Below are 15,438 nucleotides of genomic sequence, written 5' to 3' on the forward strand. Positions count from 1 at the left end.
GATTTCAAAAAATATAACAAAGCTTGAACAACCAACACAAATCGGCATTGGCATAGAAACAGAAACATGAGCCAGTGGAATAGAATCAAGAGCCCAGACATAAACCTGTGAATATATCATCAACTAATATTTGTCAAAGGAGTCAAAAATACTCAGTGGAAAAGATAATCTCTTAATAGATGGTGCTGGGGAAACTTGCTAATTCACATGCAAAAGAATGAAACTGGACCTCCATCTTAAACCACTCACAGAAATTAACTAGAAATGTATTAAAGACTTTAAGAACAGAAACCATAAAACCCCTAGGAGAAATTATAGGGGGAAAGTCCTTGGTAATAATATGAGGAAGTCATACAACTCTATGGCCCAAAAAAAAAAAAAAAAAAAAAACCCCTTCAAATAATACTTTAAAAATGGACAAAGGATCTGAATAGTCATTTTTACAAAGAAGACATGCAAAAGCCAACAGGCACAGGAAAACGTGTTCAACATCACTAATCATCAGGGAAATGCAAATCAAAACCACAGTGAGGTAGCACCTCACACCTGTTACAATGGCTTTTTTAAAATAAAATTGTTTGAAATCAGAGCGTAAGCAAAAGAGTAAAAATAAGTTTCCATGCCTTAGTTTAATAAAGCAGTCTAGGTTATGGTGTCCTTGGACTGCAGGAGACCAAACCAGAGCCAATCCTAAAGGAAATCAGCCCTGAATATTCACTGGAAGGACTGATGCTGAAGCTGAAGCTCCAATACTTTATGGAGCACTTTATGGGCACTTGATGCAAACAGCTGACTCATTGGAAAAGACCCTGATGCTGGGAAAGATGGAAGGCAAAAGGAGACGGGGTCAGCAGAGGATGAGATGATTAGACAGCATCATTGACCCAATGGACTTGATTTTGAGCAAACTCTGGGAGATATTGAAGCCTGGCTTGCTACAGTCCATGGGGTCGCAAAGTCAGACATGACTTAATGATTGAACAACAACAAGGTTATGATGATTTAGCAAAACATAGGAAAGCAAGAAAATGTGTCACACTTATACCAAATTAAGCATGCTGAGTTATGTTACTAATGTACACAATTTTAATTTTGCTTTACACTTTTCATCAAAATAAACTTTATTCCCTATAACTTAAAAAAAATGGAGGCAGGAAATAATGTGTTGGTAAGGACAAGGAGAGAAGAAAACCCTTGTACAGTGTTGGTGAGAATGGAAATTGGTGCAGTCACAGTGAAAAACAGTATGTAGACTCCTAGAAAATTAAAAAAAAAAAAAGAAGAACTATTATATGATCTAGCAATCCCACTACTGGGTATATATCCCAAGGAAAGAGAATTACTATCTTGAAGAGATATCTGCATCCCCATGTTTATTGCAATATTATTTACAATAACCAAGATATGTGCAACCTAAATGTCATTGATGTGTGAATAGACAAAGAAAGTGTGGTATATATAGGGTTTCCCTGGTGGCTCAGTGGTAAAGAATCCCCCTGCCAATGCAGGGCTACAGTCCAACTGGTCACAAAGAGTCAGACACGACTGAGTAAAAAAGCACAAGCCAATGCTGGAGACACACGTTCGATTCTAGGTCGGGAAGATCCCCTACGGAAGGAAATGACAACTCAGTCCAGTATTCTTGCCAGGGAAATCCCATGGACAGAGGAGCATGGTATGCTACAGTCCATGGGGGTCACAAAAGAGTCAGACATGACTTAGCAACTAAACGACAACAAACACACACTAGTCAATCATGATGGAATGTGAATATGATAGACTATTACACAGCTATAAAAAAGAAAATTCCGCCATTTGCAACAACTTGTATGAAGCCTGAGGGCATTATGCTAAGTGCAACAAGTCAGACAGAGGGAAAGACAAATATTTTATGATCTCACTTATATATAGAATCTTTCAAAAGCAAAAACCAAAAACAGAAAGAATTGGTGGTTGCCAGGGGTAGGGGGTGGAGGATAGGAGAAATGGGTGAAGGTGGTCAAAGGATACAAACTTCCAGTTATAAAATGAGTAAGTTTGGAGGATGTGATGTATATAATGGTGATTATAGCTAAGAACATATTGTAAATATAGTTGAAAGTTGCTAAGATAGACCAAGCTAGACAGCATATTAAAAAGCAGAGACATTATGTTGCCAACAAAGGTCCGTCTAGTCAAGGCTATGATTTTTCCAGTAGTCACGTATGGATGCAAGAGTTGGACTATAAAGAAAGCTGAGTGCCAAAGAATTGATCCTTTTGAACTGTGGTGTTGGAGAAGAGTCTTGAGAGTCCCTTGGACTGCAAGGAGATCCAACCAGTCCATACTAAAGGAAATCAGTCCTGAATATTCATTAGAAGGACTGATGTTGAAGCTGAAACTCCCAATACTTTGGCCACCTGATGCAAAGAGCTGACTCATTTGAAAAGACCCTGATGCTGGGAAAGATTGAAGGCTGGAGAAGGGGACGACAGAGGATGAGATAGTTGGATGACATCACTGACTCAATGGACATGAGTTTGAGTAAACTCTGGGAGTTGGTGATTAACAGGGAGGCCTGGTGTGCAGTCCATGGGGTCACAAAGAGTCAGAGACGACTGAGTGACTGAACTGAACTGAACTGAAGATAGTAGATTATAAAAGTTCTTATCACATATACACTCACAAAATTGCAACTGCGTAAGGTGATGGATGTGTTAACTAACTTTTTGTGATAATAAATTTGAAATATATACATGCAGCAAGTCACTATATTGTATACTGTAAACTTACATGGTGTTGTATGTCAATTATATCTCACTATGAGTGGAATAGCAACAAAAAGGAAGGCATAAACTCTAAAATTAGGCTGTTAGGTTAGAGTCATTCCTCTTTTTACTACCTGTGTGGCCAGCAACCTTTATTTAATCTTCCCTGTTTGTCAGATTTCTTATCTGTAAAATGGAGATTATAGTAACTATAGCAGTACTATTGTTGGTGGATAAAAATGAGTTAGTAAAGAGCTTTGAACGGTTCTTAACATATAATAAGTGCTATGTCTATGTAAGTATTACCTCTTATTCATTGCCCTTACATTATGCCCTCAGTTCAGTACAGTTGTTCAGTCATGTCTGACTCTTTGCAACCCCATGGACTGCAGTACTCCAGGCTTCCCTGTCCATCACCAACTCCCGGAGCTTGCTCAAAATCATGTCCATCGAGTCGGTGATGCCATTCCATCACCTCATCATCTGTCATCCCCTTCTCCTTCTGCCTTCAATCTTTCCCAGCATCAGGGCCTTTTCTAATGCCCTCACCCTCAGAAATTTCATGGCCCTTTGACCAGTTTCAGGGACACCCTCACACATTAGGCTCACTTTCACACAGCACCAGGTGGCGCAATGGTAAAGAATCTACCTGCCAGTGCAGGGGATTCAAGAGACTCGGGTTCAATCCCTGGGTTGGGAAGATCCCCTGGAGTAGGAAATGGCAACCCACTCCAGTATTCTTGCCTGGACTGTTCCCTGGACAGCAGAGCCTAGTGGGCTACAGTCCTTGGGGTCACAAAGAGTCGGACACAACTGAGTGTGAACACATGCACGCATGCACACAGCACCACCGTAGCCAACTTCAGCCCATTCTGTGGACTGAACTGTGTTCCACCAAAATTCATAAATTGAAGCGGTTCTAACCCTGGTGAGATGGCTTTGGAGATGGTGCCTTTGAGAGGTAGTTAGGTTTAGATGAGGCCGTGAGAATGGTCCTTCATGATGAGATTAGGACCCTTAAAAGAAGAGATCTCAGAGATCTCTCTCACTCTCTCCCCAACTCTGTTGCATGAGGACACAGCCAGAGGGCAGCAATCTGCAAGCAAGGAAGAGGAATCTCTCCAGAAACTAACCATGCCAGCATCCTGATTTCAGTCCTGATCTCAGACTTCCAGCCTCTGAAACGGTAAGAAACAAATGCCTGCTCTTAAAGTCACCCTGTCTATTGTATCTTGTTACAGCAATGCAAGCTAAGACAGCCTACCTTGGCACTAGTGCTCCAGGCTACCTCAGAGTTTCTATCCTGCTATGCTATTTGCTATGCTATATGACATTTCTAAGCACAGAGATTTTGCAGGAGGTCCACAAATTAAAAAGAAGACATTCTGGTTCTGTTGCATATCAACTGAATCCTCGAAATCTGCTTAAACTCGGAGATTGTCTGTTTCCTTGCAGACCAGTTGTGAGAATAAAATGAAATTACATGCGTGAAGGAACCAGTTCACTGCCTGTATCAGAGGATGCTGATTCATTCTACTGACCTTAAAATTCAAAAGGAAAGATGAGAAATTTTACATGTAGGTGTGAATTACCAACAGATTCACAATTATTCTCTTTCAGGGATTGTTAAGTAAACTTTTCAGTGTAAGAGTCTTCCTGGACTCATGTTGAGTGCAGTAAATCAGACAGAGAAAGACAAATATCACATGATACCATTTATCTGTGGAGTCTGAAAAAAAAGGGGGTACAAATGAACTTATCTGAAAAACAGAAATAGTTACAGAGGCGTAAAACAAACTTGGGCTTCCCTGGTGGCTCAGATGATAACGTATCTGCATTCGGTGCAGGAGATCCGGGTTTGACCCCTGGGTCTGGGAGATCCCCTTGAGAAGAAAATGGCTACCCACTCCAGTATTCTTGCCTGGAGAATCGCATGGACAGAGGAGCCCCAGGGACTATTGTCCATGGAATTGCAGAGTCAAACACGACTGAGCAGCTAAGCACAAGCATACAAAACAAACTTATAGTGGCTGCTGCTGCTAAGTCACTTCAGTCGTGTCCGACTCTGTGTGACCCCATAGACAGCAGCCCACCAGGCTCCCCCGTCCCTGGGATTCTCCAGGCTGGGGATAAATTAGAAGATTGGGATTGATACATGCACAGTGTGCATGCATGCTGAGCTGCTTCAGTCATGTCTGACTCCTCGTGACCCTGTGGACTGGAGCCCACCAGGTTCCTCTGTCCATGGAGATTCTCCAGGCAAGAATACTGGAGTGGGTTGCCATGCCCTCCCATATGTACACTGTGTGTTAGCCACTCAGTCGTGCCCGACTCTTTGCGACCCGATGGACTGCAATCCACCAAGTTCCTCTGTCCATGAGATTTTCCAGGCAAGCATACTGGAGTGGGTTGCCATTTCCTTCTCCAGGGGATCTTCCCAACCCAGGGATCGAACCCGGGTCTCCTGCACTGCAGGCAAATTCTTTACAGACTGAGCTACAAGGGAAGCCCACATATACACTAGGACATACAAAACAGATCACTAACAAGGACCTACTGTGTAGCACAGGGTAATTGTTAGTTGCTCAGTTGTGTCTGACTCTCAAAACCCCATGGACTGTAGCCCTCAGGCTCATGTGTCCATGGAATTTTCCAGGCAAGAATACTGGAGTGGGTTGCCATTCCCTTCTCCAGGGGATCTTCCCAGCACAGAGATCAAACCTGGGTCTTCCGTATTGCAGGTGGATTCTTTACCATTTGGGCCACCAGGAAGTCCTATATAGCACAGGATATAGCTCAATACTCCATATATGTAGTTCAGTACTCCATAAGGACCTACATGGGGAAAGAATCTTAAAAAGAATGGATATATGTATGTGTATAGCAGACTCATTTTGCCATACACCTGAAACTAACACAACATTGTAAATCAACTATACTACAATAAAATTTAAAAGAAAATCAATTAGCAAAAAAAAAAAAAAAAAAAAAGCCTTCCTAGAGAAGCAATGTTCCTACCCTCAGTGTCACTCTGGATTCTAGGGCGTTCAAGACTCTTCAGAGGGTGTCTTATGGGCAGCTTTCAGCTTTGCTAATCTCTTTTTCCCTTCGCCCACCTGATTCTTGAAATGTCGTTTTCACGGTATTTCAGGCTTAGTCTCTGCCCTTCTCTGCTGGGAATCACATCCAATATTACTGTTCAAGAAATTTTGAGGGTGAGATGCAGACCCTCCTGTGGCATCTATCTGGGGGAAGACATGTCAGTTCCCCTGACCTGGGAAGGCCCTGCTTGATCACGGGACGTGCCTCGAGGGAGCTGAAGGGAAAATTGTAGCGCAGCTGCGCCATTAGCATAGCCACCCCTTGCCAGAGCCACTAACCGAACTGTTTAGGGTTATGGCTCAGTCAGGGCTGACTGGTTTTATATAAACAGCACAGTTCTCTGCTTATTTAGCATGGTGGACAGTGGTATTTCTTCAAAAAACTTTGACAACGGTTTCTGTCTCTGAGCTAAAAGATTATACTGAGGTTCAAATCCAGGCTGCTAGGTAGAAGCTTTGTGACCTAATGCAAATCAGCAAACTTTTTCGAGTTTCACTTTCCTTTTCTGTAGAATGAAGATAATGATCTCTTTCTTTTCTAGGATTATTATTACGATAAGCAAAAGTGATATATGCAAAATATATTCACTCAGCAAATATTTACTGAATGCTTATTTTGAGCTGATCAGTAGAATAGGCACTTATGATAACAAATAGTCAAAATAGAGATCTACCTTCATGAAGCTACTATGGGAGGTATGGAAGTGTTGAAAGTGTCAGTCAGTCATGTTTGACTCTTTGTGACCCCATGAACTATAGCCCACCAGGCTCTCTGTCCTTGGAGATTCTCCAGACAAGAATACTGGTATGGGTTGCCATTCCCATCTTCAGGGGATCTTCCCAATTCAGGGACTGAACCCAAATCTCCTGCATTGCACGTGGGTTCTTTACCATCTGAGCTACCAGGGAAGCCCTCATGGGGGGTGTGGAAGGAGACACCAAAGGCTACATGGTATGGGAGTTGGTGACACATGCTGCAAGGAAGAATCAAGAAGGACCAGGAGAGGGAGGGCCTTGGTGAAGAGCTGCTACATTGTATAGTATGGCTGGGAAGGTCTCATTGAGAAGGTGAGTAGAGTTGTGAAGGAAGCAGGGGAATGAGCATGAGGATATCAGGGAAGAGCATTGCAAAGGCCCTGTGGTGGAATGTGACTGAAAGGTTTGAAGAAGAGACAGGGGGCTCTGGTGGCTCAGGTGGAGAAGGGGGGTGGTGAGCCATTAGGCCACAGTAGTAGGACCAACAGATTGCCAGGACCTGGCGGAATGTTGAGAGGACACTGGTTCTCTCTCTGAAGGAGATAGGGAGCCATGGGCAGAAAAGGAACATGATCTGATTTACGGCTTAGAGTTCCTTCCGATGCTGTGTTGAGAACAGGCTGTGCAGAACCACAGATGAAACAGAACAGTATTATTGCAATCATCCAGGTGGCTTGGATCAGGTGGTAGGAGTGGACGTGGTGGGAGTTAGTCATATTCTGGTGATATTTTGAAGGCAGAGCTATCAGACTTGCAGGTAGATTCGAGGTGGAGAGTCTAGAATGACGCCTGGCTCATGGGCTGTAGCCCATCAAGATCCTCTGCCCATGGGATTTTCCAGGCAAGAATACCAGAGTGAAGTGCCATTTCCTACTCCAGGGAAAAATGTGATGAAGGTCCAGTAATGAAAACTTAAAAGGAGCATCTGATGAATAGGTATAATAGTATCTATTGGAGTGAGGAAAGCCTGATAGTGACGGGTCTGAAAGAAAATAGAAGGGAAGACAGTGAGTAGAGATAACTCTTTTAAGGGGTTTAAATATAAAGGAAGGCAGGAAAATCTTTGCTTTCCCGTAGTTAGCCCAGGATGCAAGTGAACCTGAAGTAGAGGCTGCATTGAAGCCCCATAGGAATCATTTCTTCAGTGCCATAGTGGCTGAGTGGGAATCTGGCTTGACTTTATATGACTCCTTGGAGATAGATGAATGGATAGAGAGATATAAGCTAGGACTGTGCAATCCCAAAGGAAGGCTTATGTCCTCTATGGACATTTAGGGACTCTATATTCACTCTTGGTACTTGTAAGTTTCATAACTTGCATGCCATTTGGTACTAAGATACTCTTAGACCCTCAGTAACAGAGTAAAATGATGCCTTAGATCTTTGGTCCTGTTCAACGATTTACTGAAAGGAGAGTATAGTTGACACTTAGGATGGTGGAGCTATGCCCTACCAAAACACTACTAATGACATGACGCTGTTCTTGGAGAGCAACAAAACAATGGATCAGCATTAAAATACACAAAATCATCCCCAAGGGGTGAAATGGTTCCTGGACAGCATTAGCTCACTGGAGTACCTCCTTACAACCTGAATTATTGATATTTAATTGAAGAAAGTGTCTATCACCCTGGAAGATGGCAAAGTGGAAACGAAATTTAAAAAGGAGAATCATAAAGATAGTGTTGGCTATGTCCATCCCTAATTTGAGAAATATGAGAATAAATAAGATCAATGGGGATTAAACCTTACTTCTCACAGTGACGTTCACTGCCTGGCTCTGGATGAGGCCGTAGCCGTTGTCAGCTGTGCAGTAGTAGCGCCCGGCATGGCTCTCCCTGATAACAGGGATCTCCAGCTCTGCTTTCTGGGAGCGCTGGCTTTTCTGCCCCAGACTCTCCCTCGTGTCCTCTCTGTGCCAAGAGAATGTGGTGTTCCCAGTGCCTTTGGCCACAGAGCAGACAAGGACCAGCGTCTCCCCTTCAACCACCTGGTCTTCTTGGGGCTGGGTCTCCAGGAGCACTCCAGACACAGGGATTCCTGTGTGAACACAGGACGACAGGTGAGGACATGATGGGAGGAGGCTGGGGCTGGGATGTTGGACGGGGGCACTTTTTATGGGACTTGAAGGTACACTCTTCTGCAGGTGCTAGCACTGTAGCCCAGAGATTGCAGATTTCAGACCTAGAGCATCACTAAATGTAATAACCTTTTCATCCTGATACATAGGCTCCAGGAGAGAAAAATTGACTCTCCTTGGAAAAGTGTTTGGGTTTTATGTCAGGTCCTAGTTATTAGTCTGAATTATTTTGATCCCAGAGAGATAATAGCAATAGTTGCTATCATTACATTGGCCTAGACTACATCCTTTTCCACCAGTCCTGCTTTTGGTTCTTAAGCCAATATTTACTGTATTTATCTTTCTATGTATGTATGTCCTCCTCTTCCACTTTACACATCACACTGGTTGTTGTTACCAGTTGAGATCCACCTCTGTGGTTATGTGTTTTCTAAACAGTTTCCCCAAAGACCTGACATCCTAGAATCTGTCGATTCAGTAGCAAAGCATTTAGCTTCTTGTTTTCATTTTGTTTTCCCCAACTCTGTATCTACCTCCATGAATCATCTCTGTCATTTCAAGGTGCTGGAATTTTAAAGAAATGCTAAGTTTTTAGAGAAATATAGGTGGAAGCAAAATCCTGTATTTCTTTTATTATAGTACCTCACTTCTCATGAGATCTAAGCCTGGAGCCTCTGTCAGGCTGACAAAATCCATCTGTGCTTGGCGGTCCCTACCCCCACGGGGCCAGATGGAGCAGCCAGGGGCGACATCACAGCCTGGCCCTCCAACACTCACTCTGCACGTCAATCTGAAGTGGGAGGCTGCGTTTGTGGATGCCACCAGTCACTGTTTCAGCACCACACCAGTATGATCCTGAGTCTTCTCTCCAAATGGCTGTGATCTGGAGGTCCGGGGACCCACTCCGGTTTGAGATCATGACCCCGTTGTCTCTGAAGAAGGCAAAGTGAAGCCGAGTGTCCGGCCGCTCCAGCGGGAGCTGCGTCTCGCAGCTCAGGTTTACAGGCTTCCCCTCTATAGGCTGGGAATCTGTGACTTCCAGCTTCGGACGTGAAAATAATTCTAGAGAGAAGAGGGAAACCAAGCTCTCAGTATGAGGCCAGCTTGGATTCTTGGTTCCAGAAAACTTCAGACATCCAACAAGACAAACTTATTGGCCTCTCTATTAACATTTTTCTTTCCCAGGACTATTTAAGTTAAATTACTCCACCTTCTCTACCTCTTAGAGGACTTAGGTTATGAATTTATCCCACATTCGCTATGGTATCAGCTTATATAGGGAATTTCCTGGAGGTCTAGTTGTAAGGACAGTATGCTTTCACTGCCAAGAGCCCTGTTTCAGTCCTGATCCGGAAACTAAGAAAATCCCACAAACCGTTGAGGCACACCAAAACAAATCAGTAAACAAACAGACAGAAAAACTACTTATATAGATCCCCACTCAGGTGCCCAGTTTACCCCACCCTGACACTGCTAAGGAAATGTGTATGAAATGAAGGGTTTACCTTGAATTTGAATATTTATCTGACTTGTTTTCAATACATAAGCATTTTCCAAGAATCCAATGCACTGGTAACAGCCACTGTTATTTAAACTTGCTTTCGGTATCAAAAGATCAAAGCTTTCATCAGTACCAGAAATAATTTTTCGATTCCAAGTATACTTCACAACAGCCAGTTTCTCTCTCCCCCTTTTCTGGCATCTCAGAACCAGCTCATCACCTTCAAACACAGAATATGGCGCCTGGAGGATGAGAGAGGCTGGAAATCACACAGAGATAAGACACTGTCATTCAGGCACTCTTTCCTTCGAGTCTCTTGAATTGCAGAGTTTTTCTTTTTCTTCCTTTTCCTTCCCCAGGATTTAGTCTCCTGATCAAGCTCATTCATCTCCTTCCAAATCAGTGTGACTTGCTTCAGATACAATTCCTAAATAAATCCCAGACACATCTATTTAATCATTCAAGGACAGATTCAAAAATAAAAGGATTCTAACATGGAGAGGAAAAGCTGAGAGATGTGACCAAAATCTCTGACACTGCTGAATACAGCAAAGATCAGCACCAACCTGCTGACTAGATAACAGTAGTTGTCAAAGACGCTTTTGGAGAAATGCACTAAGAGGTGTTACAGTGCACTGAAGTGCACCAGGCGCAGGGTTTGTGGTCATAGACACAAAGCCGGGGTCGAGAGACAGTGAATGTGGTCCACTCGTGAACCTCTCATGCCCTGCAGATCCTGATTAGAGATAAGTTCTACCCTTTCTCTCTGAGATGACGGCAGTGAATGCCTGCTCCTCCTGACCAATGCCTGGGGAGTGATCAGACCAGGGGTCCCCAACACCCAGACCACAGACAGTGGCCCGTTAAGAACCAGGCTGCGCAGCAGGAGGTGAACAGCAGGCAAGCAAGCAAAGCTTCACCTGTATTTACAGCTGCTCCCCATCACCCACATCACCACCTGAGATCCGCTTCCTGTCAGAGCAGCAGCAGCATTAGATTCTCATAGGAGCATGAGCCCTACTGCACTTGAATCATCCGCAAACCATCCCCTTACTCCCTACTCCATGAAAGAGTTATCTTCCACCCTACTTCATGAAAGAGTTATCTTCCACTGAAATGGTCCCTGGTGCCAAACAGGTTGGGGACCACTGCTCTAAATGAAGATCTCTGGAGCAGGAAAAACTGGACGAAGAGATATGTGTGCCAGTTAGACAGGAAAGTAGTGGAGAAGGGACAAATCCTAAGATAGGTGAGGACACGAGGCCTGAGGATGGAGATTTCTCACCTCTGAATTCCTGTTTTAGGGCACTTTTTACTTTCTATTTTGTGCTCAGCACATTCATGTAGACGCAATTTCTCCCACAGGAGGCTATAATATTGTTAAAGACAGGACCTAAGACAGCTTTACTTCTGAATCCCCTAAAACTAACTCCTTCCTTTAATTATATGTGTGCAAGATGTCTGCTGATTAATGTTAGATGTTTAAACTCTGATGTCAATAGTAGTTTGAAAAACACCTATAGACAATGTGGGAGGTCGGACATGAAACTGAAAGATCAAGGCTTAGAGTAGAATGAAGACTTTTCTTGGGAAATCCAGGGAGCTAAGATGTACTGAAACCGCTTCCCAAGTTTTCACTGATTCACCTACTTTCTCACCTGAAGAAAAGATCAAGTGCACGGGGTTACTTGGGAGTGAGCCTGGGGCCTGGCACCTGTACTGTCCAGAATCACGAACCTCAAGGGTATTTCCTGGAGTTTCATGTGGACGTGCTTTCCCAGAGAACCAACGGTAGCCTTGTAATTTCTCTTGTGCATAGAAGTGAAATCCACTACAAGTCAGATTCACTCTCTCTCCACGGAAGACAGTGGTCCACGGAGGCTGGATGGAAATCACGGATTTGTATACAGCAGCTAGAGAGAAGAGAAATAAGTCTGAGGTGAAGGTGCCTGCATCCCCACCCAGGCAGTTTGTGTGGAATGGACCAGAAGACCTGGCTTTGGAGAATCTCTGAAAGAACCTGTGGCCAGGCTGCTGTTTTCCCAGGTTTCAAATTTGCTGACTGTTTGTCTTACTCAGGAGTATCAGCAGCTGCTCTATGGTCTAGAGGAGAATACTGGCCTTTCAGAGGGCAATGCCAGCAGGACCCACTCAGCATGGGAGATCAGTGAGGAGAGACTTGCCAACCCCCTTACCTTTTCAAACAGGCCACATCCTCAAGTAGATTCCTCCTGGGCTCCTTCCCACCCAGACTCTTTGTGTTACTCGCATTTCTCTAAGAAGGGTATTTGTCTGGCAAGGCCACAAAGTGGGGTGAGGGATTATAGAGGGAGGGAGTGTAGGAATTTTGGGTCAATTCCACAGTTATGGAAAAGGGTCTGTATAGTATTTTTACCAACAAGAAGTCGGTAGGGCTGTTATGAGCAGGCTGTTGTCTGAAGTGGGAATTACCCTGAAATAACTACAAAGGGTATGAGTGCTGGGAACCAGGTGCTTCTAAATCCCCACACCTCAAAGATACTCATTCATGAAAATAAAATGTGGGCCCTGCATAAAATCAAGCCTCAAGATCTTTGAATTATTGATGGACAGAAGCTGGAGAATGTAAGCATAAATACAAATTAAAAAGAAGAGGTTTCATTCTCCCTGTTGAAAGTAAGAGAAACAACTCTCTCTCTCTGTTTTTTCCTTCAGAATTTCTTTCAAATATATGTGACTCTTTATAATTGCTAAAAAGTCTCTTGCCTGTCTCATAACTCAGAACCATCTTTCTCAAGAAGGAGCCATCTTTTTGAAATGCAGCCATGTAGGGGGACAGCTCCTCTGGCTCCTGACTCCCCATTACCATGGAAGGGTAAGAGTTTACCTTTGGTGTGTACCTTGCTCCAGTATGCAATAGTACCTCCAGTCTTACCTAAAGATATGTGCGAGCTAAGTTGCTTCAGTTGTATCTGACTCTGTGTGACCCTCTGGACTGCAGCCTGGCAGGCTCCTCTGTCTATGGGATTCTCCAGGCAAAAATACTGGAATGGGTTGCCATGCACTCCTCCAGGGGAGCTTCCTCCTGATCTAGGGATCGAACCCACATCTCCTGCATCAAAGGCAGATACTTTACCCACTGAGCCACTTGGAAAGTCCCCTACATAAATATATGAAAAAGTTGTTTCTCCTCTGGATAAAAGGAGAACTAGAGTGATAAATTGGATTTCCCTGGTGGCTCAGAAGGTAAAGAATCCTCCAAAATACAGGAGACTCAGGTTTGATCCCTGGGTCGGGAAGATCCTCTGGAGAAGGGAATGGATACCCACTCCAGTATTTTTACCTGGAATATTCCACGGTCAGAGGAGCTTGGGCTGCAGTCTATGGGGTCTCAAAGAGTCAGAGACAACAGAGCAACTGACACTAAATATGTGGCAAAAGGTGCTGTCAAGTCCTCCTGCTTGAGAACTAATTATTGTTTAATCTTGAAAACATGGATGTAATGGGCTGAATCCCCTTGGCCATAGAAGAATGAAAGATCCCTTTCTATCTTTGCAATCTCTTGGTGGATTGCCTGTGATGGGCATTGTATTCTGTTTTAATCCTTCAGTTCAATTCAGTTCAGTCGATCAGTCATGTCCAACTCTTTGCAACCCCATGGACTGCAGTACGCCAGGCCTTCCTGTCCATCACCAACTCCCAGGGTTTACTCAAACTCATGTCCATTGAGTCAGTGATGACATCCAACCATCTCATCCTCTGTCATCACCTTCTCCTTCTGCCTTCAATCTTTCCCAGCACCAGGGTCTTTTCCAATGAGTCAGCTTTTTACATCAGGTGGCCAAAGTATTGGAGATTCAGCTTCAACATTAGTCCTTCCAATGAATATTCAGGACTGATTTCCTTTAGGATGGACTGATTGGATCTCTTTGCAGTCCAGGGGACTCTGAAGAGTCTTCTCCAATGCCACACTTCAAAAGCATCAATTCTTCAGCGCTCAGTTTTCTTTACAGACCAACTCTCACATCCATACATGACTACTGGAAAAACCATAGCTTTGACTAGATGAACCTTTGTTGGCAAAGTAATGTCTCTGCTTTTTAATTCACTGTCTAGGTTGGTCATAACTTTCCTTCCAAGGAGTAAGTGTCTTTTAATTTCATGGCTGCAATCACCATCTGCAGTGATTTTGGAGCCCAAAATAATAAAGTCTACCCCTGTTTCCCCATTTATTTGCCATGAAATGATGGGACCAGTTGCCATGATCTTAGTTTTCTGAATGTTGGGGTTTAAGCCAACTTTTTCACTCTCCTCTTTCACTTTCATCAAGAGGCTCTTTAGTTCTTCTTCACTTTCTGCCATAAGGGTGGTGTCATTTGCATATCTGAGGTTACTGATATTTCTCCTGCAATCTTCCAGCTTGTGCTTCCTCCAGCCCAGCATTTTTCATGATGTATTCTGCATATAAGTTAATAAGCAGGGTGACAATATACAGTCTGCACGTATGTTTTCCCTATATGGAACCAGTATGTTGTTCCATGTCTAGTTCTAACTGTTGCTTCCTGACCTGCATAAAGATTTCTCAAGAGGCAGGTTAGGTGGTCTGGTATTCCCATCTCTTTTAAGAATTTTCTGCAGTTTCTTGTGATCCACACAGTCAAAGGCTTTGGTGTAGTCACCAAAGCAGAAATAGATGTAGTCAATAAAGCAGAAATAGATGTTTTTCATGAACTCTCTTGCTTTCTTAATGATCCCGCACATGTTGGCAATTTGATCTCTGGTTCCTCTGCCTTTTCTAAAACCAGCTTGAACATCTGGAAGTTCACGGTTCATGTATTGTTGAAGTCTGGTTTGGAGAATTTTAAGCATTGCTTTACCAGCGTGTGAGATGAGTACAATTGCGCGGTAGTTTGAGCATTCTTTGGCATTGCCTTTCTTTGGGATTGGAATGAAAACTGACCTTTTCCAGTCCTGTGGCCACTGCTGAGTTTTCCAAATTTGCTGGCATATTGAGTGCAGCACTTTCACAGCATCATCTTTTAGGATTTGAAATAGCTCAGCTGGAATTCCATCACCTCCACTAGCTTTGTTTGTAGTGATGCTTTCTAAGGCCCACTTGACTTCACATTCCAGGATGTCTGGCTCTAGGTGAGTGATCACACCATCGTGATTATCAGGGTCATGAAGATCTTTTTTGTACAGTTCTTCTGTGTATTCTTGTCACCTCTTCTTAGTATCTTCTGCTTCTGTTAGATCCATACCATTTCTGTCCTT

At 43.6% G+C, this 15,438-nt stretch overlaps 1 protein-coding gene across 2 annotated transcripts in view; it reads right to left on the bottom strand.

The window, feature by feature from the left end:
• Positions 1–15,438, bottom strand: part of FCRL4 (Fc receptor like 4) — a 34,822-nt gene that overhangs the window by 13,114 nt on the left and 6,270 nt on the right. For both annotated transcript variants that reach the window (XM_069544983.1, XM_069544975.1), the window contains exons 3-6: positions 11,844–12,098; positions 10,190–10,444; positions 9,462–9,746; positions 8,357–8,644 (exon numbers count right to left, since the gene is read on the bottom strand). In XM_069544983.1, the coding sequence (XP_069401084.1) occupies positions 8,357–8,644; positions 9,462–9,746; positions 10,190–10,444; positions 11,844–12,098 (1,083 nt within the window). The remainder of the gene's footprint in view (positions 1–8,356; positions 8,645–9,461; positions 9,747–10,189; positions 10,445–11,843; positions 12,099–15,438) is intronic.

This window comes from Ovis canadensis, chromosome 1 (genome assembly GCF_042477335.2).
Source record: "Ovis canadensis isolate MfBH-ARS-UI-01 breed Bighorn chromosome 1, ARS-UI_OviCan_v2, whole genome shotgun sequence".
NCBI lineage: Eukaryota > Metazoa > Chordata > Mammalia > Artiodactyla > Bovidae > Ovis > Ovis canadensis.